Raw genomic sequence first — 19,667 nt, 5'->3', positions numbered from 1 at the left:
AGCTTCGCAAATCCGCCACGGGGTATTTTGTATTTCCAAACTTCTAGAAAAACAGAAAGTCCGATCGAATTTTTCTTTCGGTAGAACGATTCATTAAACTTAACACCACGGAGCCACAGACTCGGTTTTTTATTTGCAAGCTTTATTTAAAAAGTTTTATGTAAAATTAGATTTTAAGATTGGCGCTGCAATCGCACGAGTACAACGAAGTACACAAACATCTGTTCGTATTTCCAAGATTTTAGAAAAACAAAAAGTCCGATCAAAATTTTCTTTCGGTAGAATGATTTATTAAACTTAACACTGCGGCGCTACAGACTCGGTTTTTCATTTGCAAACTTTATTCAAAAAGTTTGATGTAATAGAAAAACAGTGTTATTTGAGACATCCCAAAAAATATATTACTTAAATTATTACTTAAATCTTGTTCTATCTTAAAAAAAAAATCATCTGTTTGGAAAATGCTTGAATAACCTTTGAACGAGTCATTTTCCATAACTTCAAATTTTGTATGCTTGGGAGTAATAATTCTTAAAGGTAGATTAAAATGAGAATTATTAAGTCCTTCCACTCATAACAAAATTTAATTACGACTTCAAGGACTATCTATAGGTAGTAATCTTTTTGCGCGTTGAACAAACTTTAGCATCCAGTTTCCGACCAGGATCCGAAAACTGGATATGAAACAAAGATCGCCGTTATTTTCAACAAATCAATCCGTTGGTTCCTCTATTCAAAATGTGCTGAAAAGGTCAAAAGCATAAAAAATTTAATTCCAAAAGTTTTGTGTAACTCGGTATGAAGAGAAGCTAATTTTTCTAAAGTGCCAATCAAATCAAACATAACCATATACGGATATTATTTATAGCCTTATAATGGGGACAGGGTTGAAATAAAGTAAAACAGTAGCCAGCGCCAGATTATGATTTGAATTATTCTCGCATGTATTTAAATCTCTCTCCACCACCTCCTCAACCCGTTGTATCAATTTCTTCTTCGTCCTCGGTCACATGGGCTATGAACAATCCAACAGTCAAAATTGCATCATTCGCACTCATCCTCTGTCAGTATAGCAGTAGTAGAAAAGTAGAAAAACAATCAGGTAACACTTCGAGCAATCGACGTAGTAATAATCTGAACTTCCTCGCCCGGATCCATATGTATAATACAATGGAGCCTCGGCGAGTACTTGTGGTCATCATAACTGCAGACATCAGATCTATTTCTCTCCATGAGGTGAACTGTATATTGACTGGACACGGCGGCATTCACACTTCTTAACTTCTAAGTATATAACGGGGGACGCATAGCCTCTGGGTGATCGTCTAGTAGTAGGCGAGGTTCCTGGTGGCCTCGTGGGCGTGGATGAGTCTCTCGTTGAGGTGAGCAGCGGCGTGGGAGGCCTTGGCGATGGCGACCTCGGCGGTGTCCAGGGGACGGCCGTCAGCGGCGAGGATGGTGGCAGCTGGGGCGTGAGCGTAAGCCAGGGAAGCGGCGTAGGCTGGGGCAGAGGCGTAGGCGAGGGGAGCAGCTGGTGCGGCGTAGGCCAGAGGAGCGGCGGCGACAAGGTAGTCGGTAGAGCGGAGGGCTTCCTTGTTCAGGGTGAGCTTCTCGTTGATGTGGGCGGCGGCGTGCTCGGCCTTGGCCAGGCTCACCTCGGCGGTGTCGACGACGCGGCCGTCGGCGCCAAGCTAAAAAATAAGTCGAAAATTGAATGAAAAATTTTCATTATAAGATACAGTGATAGGAAAAAGATAAATTTCTTACGGGTGCACCGGGGAGGATAGCGGCGTAGCCGAGGTATCCGGGCTTGGCGAAAGCCACGGCCAGAACGCAGGAGAAGACAACGAGGAATTTCATGGTTGAGCTTGGGTTGGTTGTGTGTCGAGCACGAGAGGTGTGATGCTGATTTAGCTTCGAAGTGTCGGCTTCGTCTATCGAATCGTCGGACTGCTCGGACGTTATATACCCGGGCTATGCATTGCTCAAAAAAAAGCCCGAGCGCTGAAGAGTGAGGGCGGCCCTTAATTCGAAAGGAGAGTAACGGCGGCAGCGTCGAGTACGTGTAGCGGAGAGGAGGAATGCATTACGCGCGCCCACATCCGCCTCGGGAATACAGCCACCGACAGCACGAATCTCTAAGGAACGCGTATGTGTATTCACGTGCGAGTTCGTCTCTCTTTCTCTCATGACGCGCGCATGCTGTCTGGCTGCCGCCGTGGGCAAGGTGAGCCGTTGTCGATCGGTATCGCGCTGGAAAAACGTACCCCGCTCTCGCGGCCGCTTGCGTTACGCTGCAGGTCTCGTCTGTAAGGAGAGAAAAATTCTTGGGATTTTTTGCACGGCTGATCACGCGCGCGCGTTTTTGGGCACGTGATATACCGAGGCCAGTATTTCCCGGTTGGGGAGGGAGGGATGACCTTCAGACGGCGCTTCGATCTGGATCGCGATTTTTAGAATCCTCGCCGAGCGTGCACTTTCATCGTTTGCGAATCTCGTTGTGTTTGCAGCGTATATGGTACAGTAAGAGAGATTGTTGGTATGCTCGAATTCTCATTGGGAGGCAGTGCTAAATTGAGCTGGCGGAAAGTGGAATGAATTTCGGTTAGAAATTTCAAAATTTATACATTTTCTGATTCTATAAAAGCGGGACTATTTTCATTTACGAAGTCCGTACGCGTACTGCATTCGGGCCTAAAAATTCAGTTTATTTTGCCTATCAACAATTTTAAACCAGAAGTAAAATCAATATTTGTTATTATACTATTTTATAGCATCTGCCTAGCCTAAGTCCGTCATTTCACGCCTATCCTTGTAATAAGTTCAAACTTAGGTCACGCCGTGCTAAGTGTTCATTTTGTTAATCCCTCCTTTTAAAAGTATCCCTAAAAGGGAAACAGGAATTGCGAATGATTAAAGTATTCATATGGTTGCGTCAGAAGTCACACTATATCTTACTTTTAGGCTCGTATATAATTTTTTATAAATTTTAAGAAAAACTCTTAATTTTCAAGTTATACAATTGATTTTTCATTATGCGCTAAGCTATAGTGTTCTCTTGCGATCAAAAGTCTTAAAAGTAGACATACACAACTTCAATGCATACATGTGCATAAACCGGTTTAAAGTAAAAAAAAATATTGAAACAATAATATTATTTTACCCTCACAAAATACACCGTAAAAAACTATGCCAATGAAAATATCAAAGTATACATTTTCTAACTTTACCTACGCGTCTTGAGTTTCTATCGATATCAAACATAAACTTGACCTCATTTACGCGTCTCATAAAAGATGCTATGCTGTGATTCAATCAAACGGTCTTCTTGCACGCTATACAATCAAAACAAAGAAACAACATTGTATGACTGTCTATTATAAATACACACAGTTCTATTTTTACAACGCACATCGCCGTTTCGTCACAATCAATCGCGTATAATCGTTCCCGACCTTGCTAACCGATATTTTTCTTTTTCATAACGCGCGCGGTGCTACTCATCGAGATGAATGACTTAATAGAAAGGTAAACTACACTTGTATGCATAATACACACACACACACACACACACACACACCTACAGCGCGTCAGAGATTTTCTTCGACCATGAAAACTAACGAGCTGTCTCAACGAAAACATTCGTCGATCAATCAAAAGAGTATTATATCGCCGATGCCATTGTAACCTTTCGAACATTCGGCAGTAGCGGTTTGCATCACCGACCGCGACAGCTATGCAGACCATATCTTTACAGGTAGGTCACTAATACAACTGACAAGATTGAAAATGGGAACGCGAGCGGTTAAGTAAATCGATCCCGTTTATTTCGTAATCGTAAAGCGGCTTGACAAAGAGTGCAGGAGCGTAGCTTATGATCTACGTGTGGATTACCCTTCGCTGAAAATCTACCGCGTCAATGTCAAGTGTCGGATTTTACCTGAGAGCTACCCGTTTTCTAGTGTGCGTGTCCCGCTGTCGCGTTATGTGCGTTTGCGATTTTTTTCTCGCTACGCGACCGACCTATGTATTTAAATCGAGCGATAGGGACTTGGACAACTAGTCGCTGTGACTGTTCTCTTTGTCATTGCGCTGGACACTATCAGATTTGCAACGAGCGAATCGACGATGAAGGGATTTGTAAGTATTCGTAGTATGATATATTGTAGATATTTATGTGTCTTTTGGCCTACGCGTTTTCAGTGTACGGTTATGCACTTTTTGTCGTTTTGATTAAGTGCGTTTTCTACTGCCATCGGTTGTCACCGCACCTCTGAATATTAAACAGCGCTTGTTATAAGATTTTAAATTGAATTTTGATTATTATGCAAATGGTCAGCGAGAACCTTTGCAACATATGATATCTGAGTAGATTTTTCAATGAGACGATGCTTTGTTGTAAGCACTTACGCAATTAAGTCGAAATAAAAGTGACTATGTATGAATAAAATAAATAAAATAAAATAATAAAATAAAATCTATGTATGAATACATAATTATTTACGTCGTTGCATGTAACTTTCTGTACCCATCATAAAAACCGTCAAAAATCGTGCGACATTATTAGTATTAGGTTCAAAACGGTTTGCAAAAATACCTTACCACAGAGTGTGCATTGTATTACAGACAAAAAACTTTTGAAAATTTACGAAAATGTGAAAGTGCATATATTATGAAAATTCAAATTTCAGCTGATATTATCCGCCCTCGTAACAGTGGTAACGGCTCGGTTCAGCGTCCTGCAGCTCTCGCCTTTGTCTGATTTACAAGCGCATGCCTCGGCTTCAGCCACTGCTTCATCGTCTTCGCAACAAGTGTCTTTGTTGCGACTTTTACCCAACGCTCGTGTCGCTTCTGACGGTCAAGTCCTTGATACACTTGAGGTGAGCTTATTCATTATTCATGATTTATTATTAGAAATATCGGTTCTCTTTCATTAGACGCGCACTTGGTGCCTATTTTGACAGTTCAAAGGAAATTTACAGAAAATATAGCAGCCGCTGTATAAGTCGCTGGAATGATCGTAAATTTTATTTCATTGTTACTTTATGAATTATTTATATCCGTGCAGCTGTAAGAAACTTCATTTGAATAATTGTGCATTGTAAATTTAAAACAAAAACTGTATTTTTTTAACATTCGATAATTTTATTTATGTACAAAATTAACAACTAAAAGTTCTCATGCGTAATTTTATAAATACACTGCATACGCATATTGTATCGCAACTAATCATTTCGCTGCTAAAATCAATTAAAAAAAAAACAGACAAGTCTTGCCGAACAGCAGCACGAGGAGGCTCAGCAGCGCGCCCGCGATAACGAGAACGTCAGGAGCGGCCTGGGACTGTCACCGCAGGTAGTTTCTGCCTCTGCCTTATCGTCGGCTTCCTCCACTGTCCCTCTCGCAGCCGACGGCCGTGTCTTGGATACCCTCGAAGTCCGCTTGGCGAAGGCCGCTCACGCCGCTGCCCACCGTAATGAGCAGCTGAGATTAGCCAGTCAGAATGCACAGGCGGTAAGTTACGACTCCTTTATGCGATCGGATAAAATAATTTTATTGTTTAGAATATAATGAACGGTAAACTAAAAAAGTCGTACGTATATAATTTATCTTATTTTGTGTTATTGTTGATGAAAAACAAATTTAGACTGTATTGAGTAAAGTAGACCCGAAGAAAGTATTCTGATCAAACAACAGATACAGATAAGCTTAGAAATGTACGGCTTTCCGCAATAAACGAACCGAGGTTTTCGGCAAGAAAATTATACAAGGTGCTTGTATAGCAAGCCTATTTAGGAAGAACAGATAACCCATCTTTCTAAGCGCTATTTTAGGACAATATGAACCTGTTCTATTATTTATTTTGTTGGAACGTTTATTTTCACTCTTAATCAACTCGGAATCAACAATACAACAAGCACGGCAATATGCGAAATAAAAAGAAAAAATAATACTACACAGGCTCAAGCCCAAGCTCAGCAACAGCAGCAGAACGCAGAAAGTTTGCTCTCCTCGACCAGCCTAGCGCAGTCGCTGGCCAGTGTCAATCCCACAGGTGCCTTCACAAGCTCGAGGGTTCAGCTCCTCCAGGAGTCACCGGAACTGAGTGTCGTCAGGGCCCAGCAGCAGCAACGGCAGGTTGTCGCTAGTCACCGCCAGAATATCCTCTTGACTCCTCAGTCTAACGGCTTGCCGATTCTCATCGGACCTGATGGACAGCTTGTCGCGTCTCCGCTTCTGGTTTTATAAATTATCTTATACACGACTAGGATAAGAATATAAATAATGAATTATGCTGTAAAAGCGATTCGCTTATTTTACTGGACGCTATATAAGATTGGAATACAGTTCATGTGCTTATACAGTTATAACTTTGTGTACGTATACACACTTTTTTGAGATTTTTCGATTTTGCAGTATTTTTAAATTAGCATAAATTTTTCATCTTCATACAACGAAGAGCAACCAAGACAGTACAATTATTCGTAATCAAAATTACTCGATCAGCAGGAATGGTGGAGCAGTTTCATTGTTAATTTATTTTTAGTTTACAAAAATGTTGATTTGAATGATGTTATAAGTTATGGTATATTTTTGAACAATATAATTGTATGAAAATCTATTGATATGCAGTGAATTATATAAGAAAAATATTTTAACTTCTTTTCTTTTATCGATACAAACATAATCTCAAAATGTCATACATACGAGAATCAATATTTATTTATCACCTGCACTGGTAAGAAAATGTGTGATGACTCAATCGGTCTCGTCATACCGTTCTATCAGAAATACGCGTATCTATACTTAATTTCATATTCGATTTTCGGAAGCTATTAATCTAACCTCGAGATAACGGCAATAGCCCACTACAAGAAGATCTGCATGTATCTTACAATAGTTACCGATTCATTTTCTAAGAAATCGCGCAAGTATATCTTTCGACATAAGTATGTCATATTTTTATTATTGTAATAACATAGGTATACCTGCAAGCTAACTAACTATTTTTTAGCAGTTTATGGTTGTATAAAAATCGTGTAATCAGAGATAAGCACGCGCGAGCTCTAGTCAAAGTTTTTTCATTGTTGAAGGGTATAACACAGTGTCGCATTTGCAATCGAAAACCGTATTTTGTATTAAAATCGTCTTAATATAAAACAAAGATATTAAATTATCGTTTCTGCAAATCGGCAGTGTAAAGTATAGTATAATATACAATATTTATTAAAAGTTTTAAAGTTAAGTCTTCCTATATATACACGGTCAGTCAATAATGCTGTAATGTTTTTATCGTAAAATAGGCTGTAAATGTCGAACGCTTATTGACACTACGTTGCGTATTATTCTTAAATAATATTCTTCGACATTTTTGTATTAATTATTAAAATTTAAGAAACACGAAGAAAGATCAAAGCGATAAGAATTGACGGGGGAAGAGGGGCTAGGGAAGTACGTCGAAAAAAAGGGGCATAGAGGTAGAGGCATCGAATGAGGCCTATGCAAGTGCAAGTGCATATCTACCTGAGATTAACCATCTACCGCCGGGCCGAGCACGAAAGCTCCGCTTCTCCTTGTTTTTTCTCAGTTATTCCAAAATTTCGTAAGAGTTTACTTGTGCGCAGCACCGCATCTATTTGCATACCTATTTAGTGAAACCCTCCGAATTGTTATCGTTGCAATGGCGGTACAGTACTTGTTGGGGTTTCTTCCTGTCGGCGAGAGTGGACTCAGTCAGTTCGAGCCTGGCGATGCTCCGGATCACTTCGGGTATAGTTCGATTGTGCGCTCTCGATATTATAGCGGAAAAATGAAACTTCGAACTATAAACCGTCTACTTACATTTTTTTGAGTGAACCTCTTGGTGTACTTTGCTATTTGGAATTTAGCTGTACCTTGAATCACTTCGTGCACTGTTCTGCTTTGGCTGTTGATTTCCGACATTCAAAATGATACTTCAAAATTCAACATTTCGAAAGCACCGCCGAGCTTGTATTTTAAGGTAAGATATTTATTTACTTTTGAATTATATTTATATTATGTGTTGAGAAAGGTAAACATATGGTTACTATTAGATTGGCAGAGTTTGAAAAAAATCTGAATTAATTTGTAAAAGAAACGTGAATTTGTTTTATACTGGTTATTCTGATCTTCTTTTCGATTTTGTAAGTTTTAATTTGTATACTTTTTGTCGTTATTACTGTTTGCTACACGTGTCGTCGTCATTTTTATGATCAATCATACGAGATGTCGAGTTATTTTATCTTATCAAATAATATACGCTACTAGTTTCGTTATTCATTGCAGTACTTTGCAAGAAGTTTAATTTTTATAGGAGCAGAAAATTAAAGTTATTACAATTATAAATTATATTATTTCACCTTTTTCTCGGATTTTCGCATTTTTGACGAGTATTACGCTATTTTAAATTGCTCGCCACTTTTGATAGGGGCGGCCGTTTTCAACGATTTTTTTTAAATTCAAGATCTCGGGCTCCGCTGCCCATTAATGCCGAAAAAATAATGTTTGCTCGACCAGGTAATAAATTACCCGGGGCGTATAATAAAGGCTATTTTTCAGTAATTAGTAATTGGCCCGTAACTTTTTGGCATATGGTTTGGAGATGGCACCCATGTTTCTTACATATTGTATGTCCAAACACATATAAAAAACTTGGTCTGGTCAGTGTACCGTCAAAATTGAAAGTGCTCGATTTTTCGACCGCGAAGTGTCCGACTTCTCGTAGAATGACTCATATAAGTGTTATACATCACAAGACACATTAAAAAATATAATATACACGATATTTTTTTTTTTTTTACATGGCATTTGGAACTCGAAAGTTCATCGCCTCATCTACGCAAGCCTTCCACGCTGCCCTATCTTATCTATTTTAATTTACTCAATTAATAATAGATCGAAATTAATTCAAAACGTTATTAATATTTGATACAAACTTGTAGAATAGCGTTTAGAATAGTTTTTTGATTTTTGAAAATTCATTCTATTAAATCCGTTCTTTCAGAGTAATTCAAAATCCATATCCTTGAATTTTACAAATTACTGAAATGACTATTAAAAAAAATATATGTATAAAGTCGATCAATAAGATCAAAAAAATTTCAAATGCACCTTTTCGAGCACCGTACTTAAAAAAAGTATGTGAAAATTTTAAATGCAACAGTAGTAGACTATAATTTCATTAACTTATTAAATGGAATATACAAATACTTGATTGATATTTTTAATATTTGTTTTCTATCACGGAAATATATCAAACTTCAAAGTGCTTCTCCCAGTATTATAAACATATATACAAACATTATTGTTAAATATGCAAGTTAACAATATAAACTTATATGTTGTAACGGTTGCCAGTGCAATTAACGCACGTTGAGCACGTTACGACGTCTCTCCGGGACAGAATCAACATTCTGTATAATACTTCTGTTGTTACAGCTACTAAAGGCGCAGCATGTGAGAGAGTAAGAGAGACAGAGAAAGAATAAGCATCGACAGAGATTTAAATTCAGCAACGTACAATGTTGCCACCTGCTCGCACACTGCTGTCAAGAGTTGACAACAGTGTGTCAGAGGACATAGGTAAATCTGTGCTCGCGCTAGCGAGCCATTCCGAGTCTGTCTTCGCTCCGCTCCGTTTCGCGAATAGACACTCTGCGATTGCGATTATTGTGTGCGAGGGTTGCGAGGTCAACCGAACCGAGGACAATCCGTCCGTGACCATCTTCGCGTGGGTTAGAACGGCCGTGCCGGCCACGTAACATCTGTAAGTACTAGTTCTTATCAACTCTCGCTTATTCGGGCGACTTTAAGCCTCCTCTCTCTCTCACCTCGACTACATGCTGGTAGCTGGCATGCGCCCGTCTGGCGCGCTTGTGTAAGCCAAGCACCAATAAACAGTTAGTCTAAGTTTTACAATAATCCGCGAGTGTTCATTGACTTTTCCTCCTTTTGAATCCACGTCCTGAGGACTACTATCACCGCCGCGTATTCATACGTCTTTACGTCCGTGCGCAGATAGATTATAGTCGGTAGAATCTAGTGCCTTCTGCACAGCCGACGGAAACGGTGAATAGTAGCATAAACAACATAAAATAATAATGACGGCCGAGCTACCGTCATAATGTAAATCGTGCATGTGTTACAAAAAATAATATAGACATATTGATTCACATATTTAAATGTTATAGAGGGAAGTATATGACTCTTTATAATACATTTTTTTATGTATCTAGATCTGGCGGCAGAATCATCAGTACAAGCGCCTGTTTACGGCAACCCGTTAGGTGCTGCTGCCAAGCAGTGGCATTTTCCCAGGCGTTACAGACAGTTCCATTGAGTATCATCTGAAATCGTAGGATTTTAAAATTTATCAGAACCTGACTGCAGTTGCAGTAACCAACAAGCAACGGAAAAAATACTTTAAGTATATTACACAATTAAAAACGTGTTATGCAATTGGTATGTAGAGCGAAATAATTGAAGAAACGGTTGGAGAAAAAAGATTTAATTTTTAAATAGCTCTTAGAATCTGCTGGAACTTTCAGATAACTGCGTAATTCGAGTAAACTCAAACACTTATATTTTCTAGACAATACCTTTACTTTAAGGATACATTATATATTAGAATTATTATTATTTAAAAACAGTTAGATTTTGTTTATCTATAAATCTATAAAAGTAAATTATAATTCTTATTTATACAAACAAAAATAAGAAAAGCTATTGATGTTACTTCATCAGGATAGATAGTAAACAAATATATTATGATTGGTATTTGTCACAATTTTTACCAAGGATTTCATACTTTAACACTTAAATTTTAACGCTGGATCTTGAATTTAGTTCTTTCATTTTCTAATAATTTCACCCAACTGACAATTATTAAATCAGGATATACTAATCGTCGGTCACTGACAAATATACAGTAAAATAATATAAAGTAAAACTTATTGACACTCAACGTCCAATAACCGGCGCGACGGGGCCTTTTATTTTCAGTTTTCGGCATTGTCGGAGTGCTTCCAATTACGGGGCTATGAAGTGCTCAAATACGAAATTCGGCAGGCCAAGAGTTCTTCTCCAAATTTTGGCTTTATCTTTGTACTAAATAAACAAAAGCTTACTGTTTTCAGAGCAGCGCTCTCAGTGCGTTTGAAACTACGTTCTCGAAAGGAGAACGTTCCGAGTGATTTGCACGAGCGGTGTATACAAATCAGAAACGCGCGTTTTTAACCTATAAGAATCTCGTGGAGGTAGCGTGGCGCGTTGTATGCGTCGAGCCGTCCCGCTCTTCTTTGAGAGGTAATAGTATATTGCGCAACTAGGGGGGGGGAAAGGGCGATTTCTAACGAGGGTGCTCAAATTTCACCCGAGGTAGAAATTGCCCTTCCCCCTTGTTGCACACTGTACTTTTTTTGACAAGTGCCTGTAAAGACCCGTTTTTATGCATATAGAGTGAATGGTAAGTTGCGCATTTTGAGTCGTACACGACTCTCTTTCAAAAAATATCAATATTTTTTTTAATTTTAAAAAATGTAAAAAAATTTGATTATTTTTGAGTGTTTATGAGTAGCGGGAGGGAATAGCCATTCTCTCCCGCACGCTCGAAATGAGCAGCTTGCCATTCACTTTAGAGGCATGGAAATGAGTCTTTTTCATGCACGTGTTAAGAAAAATTAGTTATAATCTATAAGTTATAAATATAATTAATTGCATATATTTCTTTTACTCAAAGACTGAGATAAAATCGAATTGGAGGCTAATTCGTTTGCTAAATTATTTCCTAATTCTTTCGCCGCTAGTTCTTGAACGATGTTATTTAAATCAGTAATAAATGTATCTGACTGTTGAGGAGTAGAACTCAATGAAAAAGGCACGGTCGCAGTGTGTGTACCTTCTAGATTGTTAGCAGGGAGTCGGTCCGATTTGTTTGATTCTAACAGTGATGGGCGTAACTGTATCGGTTTCGAAGGAGCTTGTGCAGGAACGCTACTTTCGTGAGTTTGAGTAGTAGGGTTATCGTCTTCGTCGTCAATTATTTTGTTTGCTTTATAAGTATGAAATGAATTCTTCTCTAAATTTTCAGCTTTATCTGGAATCGATTTCCGGGCTCTAGGGAGACACTAAGGGGTTTTTAAATGATATTTAGATAAACTCTTTTCTAATCTTTCATAACTTAGATTTGCTTTCTTTTTTCATGCCGGATATATGGGTTTGTCTACTATTAAAAGGCTATCGTCTCTAGATCGAACGTTCGATTTTCTTGAGTTTTTATTATATTTACTTTTCGATTTATCGTAGTCCATTCGCTCTCATCACTACTCGACATAATTAATTTTTATGACTCGCGCTATCAAAATTTAGAAACGAGGTAATCGGCACTTAGAAAAATTTCCCAGTCTGGAATAAACAGAGAGAGGTGACTCTTCTAGGCAACGGCTCAAACAAAACTGGCTTCTAATTTTCCGTGAGATAAGGTGACTCTAGAGATCGTGTATAATTGTTCCCTACCCTTCGCCCTTCTCTGAATTCTGGCGCCTTCCATGCGAATACGCGCTAGCGCCGGACTTATTGAAATTTTCGGACTTTCTCGATCCTTTGTTACGCGGTTTAAGCTTCGAACTCCTCTTAGGTAAAGGGCAATGCGATAATAATTAAAAATTCTATTCTTTCGTAATATTGGAAAATTGACGCGGCTTCGTGAATCGGACCCTGCTTGGGCAAGGCTTCGGCCTGCTGATTTCGATCTCTGCTCGGGCAGAGCTTCCGCGCTTGTAAATTTTCCCGACGACTACTTCCTTTGGGCCCTATGCCCTGGGCTTTTTATACCCAAAATCCTCCTTGTCACCCCTTTGCTTTCCTGTGTCTAGCGTGTGTGAGAGGAGAGGTGGCCAATCAGAAGCCTCCAAAGCTGCATATTTCGTTATATGGAGACTGCTTATCTCTTCTAGCTTCTTCGCGGTTCCCCTTTGGCGCAGAGCATCTTCTTTCTTCTAGGCTGCCAATGGTTTGACCTTCCTTTGTCCGCAGCTCTTTGTTGTGCACGTGACGGAGGTCTGTACACCATGTATACGGTGGGTTCCGCATGCATCTTCTACCTTCGCTCTCTTCTTCCGCTGATAGTCGCCTTCTCCTTCTCGTAGCGGCTCAATTTTCAATGCACGGGGCAAGTGCAGTGTGCGATAGTGTGTAGGATGGATTTTTCTTCTGACTTACTTAATGCGTTTAAATAATTTGAATGATTTTACCCGCGCGTGTTTTTAAATTTATATAGTTATACAATTGACATAACTGTTACAATGCCGCTACCCTAAGCGGGTCTTGGGCGTTGTCGTCCAGATCGGACGGGTGGGTGCATATCACGACTACACAGCGTGTCCTTAGGTTGCGGATAGAGGAACAGCCCCTGAGAAAGAGGTTAGCTGCGAATAAATTGAATAAGCAGCCGCGGACAGCCGATAGGAACAGGCGTGGGTGTGATGAGCCCACACTGTCGAACGCATTCATCTAGAAACACTACGCAAGCACCACAACAACAAAAACACTTCACATTATCTCTTATCTCTCAATCTATCTCTTTCATCACACATTACAAAAATGGGCAAAAATCCTGCTGCCGAGGAGGATGCGGGAGCGATGACAACTGCCCCGAAAGGGGATGTGTAGAATGATTCGTCACTTGGTCTTACGCGGTAACGATGCCAGCGAAGGCGCGCTGCCTTGCAGGGGGGCGTTAGGATGCGAGAATGAAACCGTAGTGTGTCTGACGACGAATTGACACTGTCCTCGTCAAAGTCGGAAAGCTCTCATACTTAGTTCTAGAGAGGTATGGGGGTTATCACCTCTAGAACGGTGGACTCACCTGCGATCGGAACAGGATCCGAAGCGCGCGGGTTTAACATAACATCATGGCTCAAAAAAATCAAATCCGAACCAAAAGGGACTTAAGGGTCGGAACTTGGAATGTTCGCAGTCTATACAGAGCAGGTGCGTTTAAAGAACTCGTAAAGGAAGCTGATAGGTACAATCTAGATTTGGTAGCAATACAGGAATCGCGGTGGCCAGATGGCGGAGTACTAGCATCGGGTAACTTCACGTACCTGTATGGGGCCGGGAGTGGGGGATCTCTAGGCACCGGATTTCTCGTAAGCAAAAGCATCATACATTCGGTTAAAAGTTTCAAATCCGTCAATGATAGGCTCTCGTACATCATTATCGAAGGTGAATGGTATAGATATGTATTTATTAATGTACACTGTCCTACGGAGGACAAAGAAGAAGAAGCTAAGGATCTCTATTACGAAACTTTAGAGCAGGTAATCGACCAGTTCGCCTCTTACGACACACGAATAGTATTAGGCGATTTCAATGCTAAAATAGGTAGGGAGGAAATGTTTAGGCCTACTATAGGTAAGGAAAGCCTGCACGAAGCCAGCAATGATAACGGTATTAGGGTCATAAATTTCGCGGCGGCAAAAGATCTTATAATCAAAACTACGTGTTTTAAGCACAAGAACATACACAAGGCAACGTGGACATCGCCGGACGGGGCCACACAGAACCAAATTGATCATTTCCTCATTGAAAAAAGACGTCATACTAATGTTCTTGACGTAAGGGCTTACAGAGGGGCAGATAGCGACTCGGACCACTTCCTAGTAGTAGCCAAATTAAGAGCTAGACTAGTAGCGAATCAAAATAGTAAGCGAGCAAACAAGGTAGAAAGCTTCGATATTGAGAAACTACGAGATAGAACAGAGCGAATTAGGTACCAGATAGAAATTAATAACAGGTTTCAGGCACTTGAAGAAGCAAACACATCGCCGGGGGTGAATGACGAACCGAATAGCTTATGGGGGGACATCGAAAAAACGGTAAAAGAGGCCGCGAACAAAGTACTGGGTAAAAAGAAAAAGCCAAAGAGCAAACCATGGTTTGACGAAGAGTGCGAACTCTGGTTTGAAAGGCGCAAAAAGGCTAAATTAGATAGCTTACAAAATAGAAGCGATAGGACCGTAAAAGAGTATTCTAACGTAAGGAAACAGACGAGCGCGATCTACAGAAATAAGAAGCGGGAGTATCAAAAGAATCTTATTAGGAGAATAGAAACTAACAGTAAGGAAAATAACCCCCGCGAAATGTACAGAGGGATTAACGCCATCACAAAGGGTTTTATGAATAGAGCGCAATTGATGAAGGACGAAAACGGGGACCTCGTAACAAATGACAACGAATTACTGTCGCTGTGGAAAAATTATTTCGATAAATTATTAAACGTGCACGAAAATAGCGAAGAATTAGGGGACGAAATTCACACTGCTGAACCCCACGTGGAGGAACCGAGCTACCAAGAAGTAGAGGCCGCGATTAAAAAACTAAAAAACAATAAAGCCGCGGGAAATGACTCTATACCAGCTGAGTTACTCAAATATGGGGGCGTCGAGCTCACTTTCAAAATCTATAAACTAGTATGTGCCATCTGGAAAAATGAAACAATACCCGAAAATTGGAAGGAATCTATCATTATACCGATTTTTAAAAAGGGGGATAAGACAGACTGCAATAACTATAGGGGTATTTCACTTTTAGCAACGTGCTACAAAGTTCTGTCAAACGTAATACAAGCTAGACTCACTCCATTCGCGGAAGATATAGTAGGAGATTATCAGTGCGGATTTCGGCGCAACAGATCGACGAGCGATCAAATGTTTACCATAAGACAGTTGTTAGAGAAAAAGTGGGAATTTTGCGAAACCATACACCAACTATTTATAGATTTTAAAAAAGCGTACGACTCTATTAAGCGAAGCAAAATGTATCCAATTCTAGTACTTCTCGGTGTACCGAAAAAACTCGTGAGATTAATTCAAATATGTCTGAACGGAAGCATGGGAAAGGTCCGAGTAGGCGGTAATGTATCAGAACCCTTCATGATACGCGATGGTTTAAAACAAGGGGATGGGCTCTCTACGGTGCTGTTCAACTTAACGGTAGAGTATGCCGTTAGAAGAATGCAGGTTAGCCAGCTGGGCGCAAGCTTAATGGAACAACGCAGATACTAGGCTACGCAGATGATTTGGATATACTGGGGGATTGTAGGGAAACGGTAGCAAGAAACGCGGAAATCCTCATAAAAGCGGTGGAGTATACAGGGTTAGAAGTGAGTGAATCAAAAACAAAGTACATGATTGTGGATAAGCTAGGCATCTGCAGAGGGGAGGAAGATCTCAGAGTTGGGAATTTTACTTTTGAAAAGGTTAGCGAATTCAGGTATCTGGGTACGACCATAAATGATAAAAACGAGATTAATGTCGAAATAAATAAGAGACTCCATTCGGGTAATGCTTTCTTCTACGCCGTGAGTAATTTACTTAAGTCGAGGCTGTTGTCTAAAAACGTTAAAATAAGAATATACAGGAGAATAATACTGCCGGTGGTTCTGTACGGATGCGAAACGTGGGCTCTCACTAAGCAGGCGGACAACCGTTTTAGGGTATTTGAAAATAAAGTCTTGCGAAAAATATACGGGCCGAAGAAAGATGAGGAAACCGGGGAATGGAGGAGACTACACAATGATGAGTTACACAATCTGTACGCGTCACCAAATATTAACAGAATAATAAAATCGCGCAGATTGGGATGGGCAGGGCACGTAGCGAGAATGGGAGACGACCGTACGGCAGCGCGTGTCATGAAGGGCAGGCCGATGGTAACGCGACCTCTAGGTAGACCTAGACGTAGATGGGAGGACAACGTAAAAGCGGATCTAGTAGAAATAGGACGGGTGGGTGTCGATCGGAGAGGTGCATCTTGGGTGGGGTTGACACAAGATAGGGCAGCGTGGAAGGCTTGCGTAGATGAGGCGATGAACTTTCGAGTTCCAAATGCCATGTAAAAAAAAAAATACAATTGACACAAATAGTGTTATTCAACCGTCGCCCGCATCGTCGGCTCTCTCTACTTTCCTTCCTTTAGCTGCATTTTACGACAGATAGGTGCAAAGGTGTTGGTGATAACTTTGACGGAGAACTCCAATCAAAAAGCTTGGTTTTTCTATACGACCATATTTGGAACCTCGATATCACACGTACATAGGGTCTAAATCCCTTCCTAGGCCATTTCCCCGCTTGTGCATTTTTTATGCTTATTATTCTTGGAAATTCGGTTCCTGTTGCTACCCGGCTTCTCCTCTTTTGGCTGTTGTTTGTCGTTCCAAGTCGTGGTGTGCTCTGCTTTGAGGTATGCGACTGCTTGTTTGCACAGCTGTGTAGTGCTGGTGGCTAATGCTTGATTTTTGTTTTACGTTGAAGAATATTCGCAGCTTATGCCGCTTCTATTTGAGTGCGTATGTATGGCCGTTCGGTTTTTTGTGATTGGGCCACCTTTTTTCTTCGTTTGCTAGGCAGGCGTTGGAAGACTTCTGGCTTGTAGCTGGTGCAGGGCGTTACGCCTTCCCGTGTATGTGTAGATCGATGTGATTATCATGTTAGTGCGTATTTTGTAGATGTCTTTGTGTGCGTTTCCTGTAGTCTGTAGTGCTTGTTTTATGATGCTGTGATTTGGGGATTCGCGCTCTTGTTATAATTTTTGTTGTTAATTATTCAAATTGGTTGTCATTATTTTCGATAAAATCTCTCTCGATTTCGTCGTCTCTCCTCTTCTCTCTGCCAACTTCACGTGAGTACTAACAGTCTTGCTCTGCTTTGCTCTCTTTTCTCTGAACTCTTACTGCCGCACGTTGCCTTCGGGCCTATTTTTTTGTAGTTTGTTGCATGCGCATTTCTGCAACCTTCGTAGTGACATATTATTCACCGGAGGCTGCACTTTCCTACATCGCTTTTCTCCTGCTTCAACATCTGTCGCTGGCACATAACCTGCAAACACGCACGGCTTCTCTCCTCGCTGCACGGCGCCTCTCTTTCCTTTGAAGTGATCCACGTGGAGCCATCTGTTGTACGGACGGAGCACCACCACCAACATCATTTACCATCAAACACAGGTCGGTCAATCACCTCTCTCGATCTGCACCCCATCTGGCAGTGACATAACATCGTCAAAAATGAGCGGAATTGGTGAAAAAAGTACCGAAGCACCTGTTATATGTGCTCAGTGTAACAAGGTGGCCAGGGGGAGAATGAAGACATGCGAGTTGTGCAACGATAATTTTCACACCATATGCGTTGCTCTGCGGTCCATAATGGTGGGAAATGTTGCCACACTCGCCTGTGCTGCCTGTGCGGTGGGTTTTGACGTCGTCACGCCCAAAACCACGCAGACGAGGGCAAAGACAGCGGCAGAAACAGCAAACTCTTCCAACAAGGGCACTCCTTTAACAGGTGTGCCCAAGAAAAATAAGTCTGCGCCTCCATCTCTTTCCAGCGCCAGAGCACAGTCGCCAGAGAGGACACAGGCAGCAATTGAGGCGTCCCTCAAGGACATCATCACGGCACTGGATGAAATCAAGCGGGTCCAAAACGAGGCCCTTCAGGCACAAAACACCGTGTCTGAACGGGTCTCACGGATCGAGAAGCGACTTGGCCCGCTTGAGAAACGTCTCAAAGCCCTTGACGACTTGCCTGCGCTCAAGACTCGGCTAGGCAATGCTGAGTCCACCATCTCTGAGTTGCAGGTAAAACTCCAAGAACTGTCGTCAAGGAGCCCAGCAGAGCAGCACAACATCAGCACTGCTCCTGCCTCCGATGAGATCAACAACCTCCGCAGTGAACTGGCCGAGGTTAAGAGGAGGCAGGAGCGCTCTGCAAATAATGTGGTGGTAATCTCCGGCCTAGCTTACACCCAGGAGACGTCACTACATCTCCTGGCTTACGCTGTCCTGTCTGCACTGGACCCCACGGTCCTGAGGCGGGATATTGCAACTGTCAGAACCATGGGGAGACTTGACGCAAACATCATCAACGCGCAAGGAGACAGCAGACTTCCACCACTAGCTGTCACTCTCTCCTCCAGTGCACTGGCCCGCTCCATCATAGTGGCCAAAGCCAGGAAGCGCAAGCTACACACCAGTGAACTCGATAGTTCATTACTGGAGGAGGCGAAAGCTCTCTACCCAGATCACCAGGGACTCGTCAACATTAATGAGCTGCTTCCTCCAGATGTTCATAAGCTCTGCATCAAGACCAGGCTTGAAGCGAAGAAGAGGAGAGGCTGCCGATCCTACGTGAGGGATGGCAGAATATACATCCGTACTGGCGAGGACAGCGAACGGGCCACTATTATTTCGACTGAGGCGGATCTTGAGGCTTTTTTAGCCCGAACGTCGCCAACAACCAGCACGGACATCACACGCTAAGACACACACCAATCATCCCGCCACGACCACCATCTAAATCATCTAACTCTTTCATATCTGCCTCTAAAGCGTCTCTGTCCAAGGGTCTAAGAGTCTGTCATTTCAATGCGAACTCCCTAACGGGTCACATTGAGACGATCAGGCTATTCTTGTCCACTCGTCCCCTCTTTCACGTAATAGCTGTGACTGAGACCTGGCTGAGTGACAAAATATCATCATCCATCCCTTCACTGGATGATTACACTCTACACAGACGGGACAGAAACAGGAACGGTGGAGGTGTGGCCCTCTATATTCATCATTCACTGACTGCTAGCGTCATTTCGTCATC

General features: G+C 41.4%; 2 protein-coding genes across 3 annotated transcripts; one reads left to right on the top strand and one right to left on the bottom strand.

Annotated features, from left to right (window-relative positions):
• Positions 1 to 920: 920 nt before the first annotated feature.
• LOC100119528 (cuticle protein 2-like) lies at positions 921 to 1,860 on the bottom strand. The gene is made up of 2 exons (XM_001600286.6): positions 1,768 to 1,860; positions 921 to 1,691 (listed from the first exon to the last, which is right to left on the bottom strand). The coding sequence occupies exons 1-2, from the start codon at positions 1,858 to 1,860 to the stop codon at positions 1,326 to 1,328; spliced, it is 459 nt and encodes a 152-aa protein (XP_001600336.1). The 3' UTR covers positions 921 to 1,325.
• A 2,163-nt stretch (positions 1,861 to 4,023) lies between these two features.
• LOC100679671 lies at positions 4,024 to 6,662 on the top strand. Of its 2 annotated transcripts, none has more exons than XM_008214668.3 (4): positions 4,024 to 4,140; positions 4,692 to 4,883; positions 5,287 to 5,517; positions 5,965 to 6,662. In XM_008214668.3, the coding sequence occupies exons 1-4, from the start codon at positions 4,129 to 4,131 to the stop codon at positions 6,250 to 6,252; spliced, it is 723 nt and encodes a 240-aa protein (XP_008212890.1). In that variant the 5' UTR covers positions 4,024 to 4,128; the 3' UTR covers positions 6,253 to 6,662. The 2 variants fall into 2 exon arrangements, with proteins under 2 accessions (XP_008212890.1, XP_003427774.1); XM_003427726.4 differs by having other exon boundaries at positions 5,269 to 5,517.
• The last annotated feature ends 13,005 nt before the right edge of the window (positions 6,663 to 19,667 follow it).

Source organism: Nasonia vitripennis, chromosome 1 (genome assembly GCF_009193385.2).
Source record: "Nasonia vitripennis strain AsymCx chromosome 1, Nvit_psr_1.1, whole genome shotgun sequence".
NCBI lineage: Eukaryota > Metazoa > Arthropoda > Insecta > Hymenoptera > Pteromalidae > Nasonia > Nasonia vitripennis.
This window is presented reverse-complemented; position numbering and strand designations above follow the sequence as displayed.

Bases quoted from the DNA above. Each gene is read 5' to 3' on its own strand.
- LOC100119528 (XM_001600286.6), bottom strand. From the start codon at position 1,860: ATGAAATTCCTCGTTGTCTTCTCCTGCGTTCTGGCCGTGGCTTTCGCC. The intron at 1,692-1,767 runs GTAAGAAATTTA...CTTATTTTTTAG, and splicing joins CTATCCTCCCCGGTGCACCC to CTTGGCGCCGACGGCCGCGT.
- LOC100679671 (XM_003427726.4), top strand. The intron at 4,884-5,268 runs GTGAGCTTATTC...AAAAAAAAACAG, and splicing joins AAGTCCTTGATACACTTGAG to ACAAGTCTTGCCGAACAGCA. The intron at 5,518-5,964 runs GTAAGTTACGAC...AATACTACACAG, and splicing joins CCAGTCAGAATGCACAGGCG to GCTCAAGCCCAAGCTCAGCA.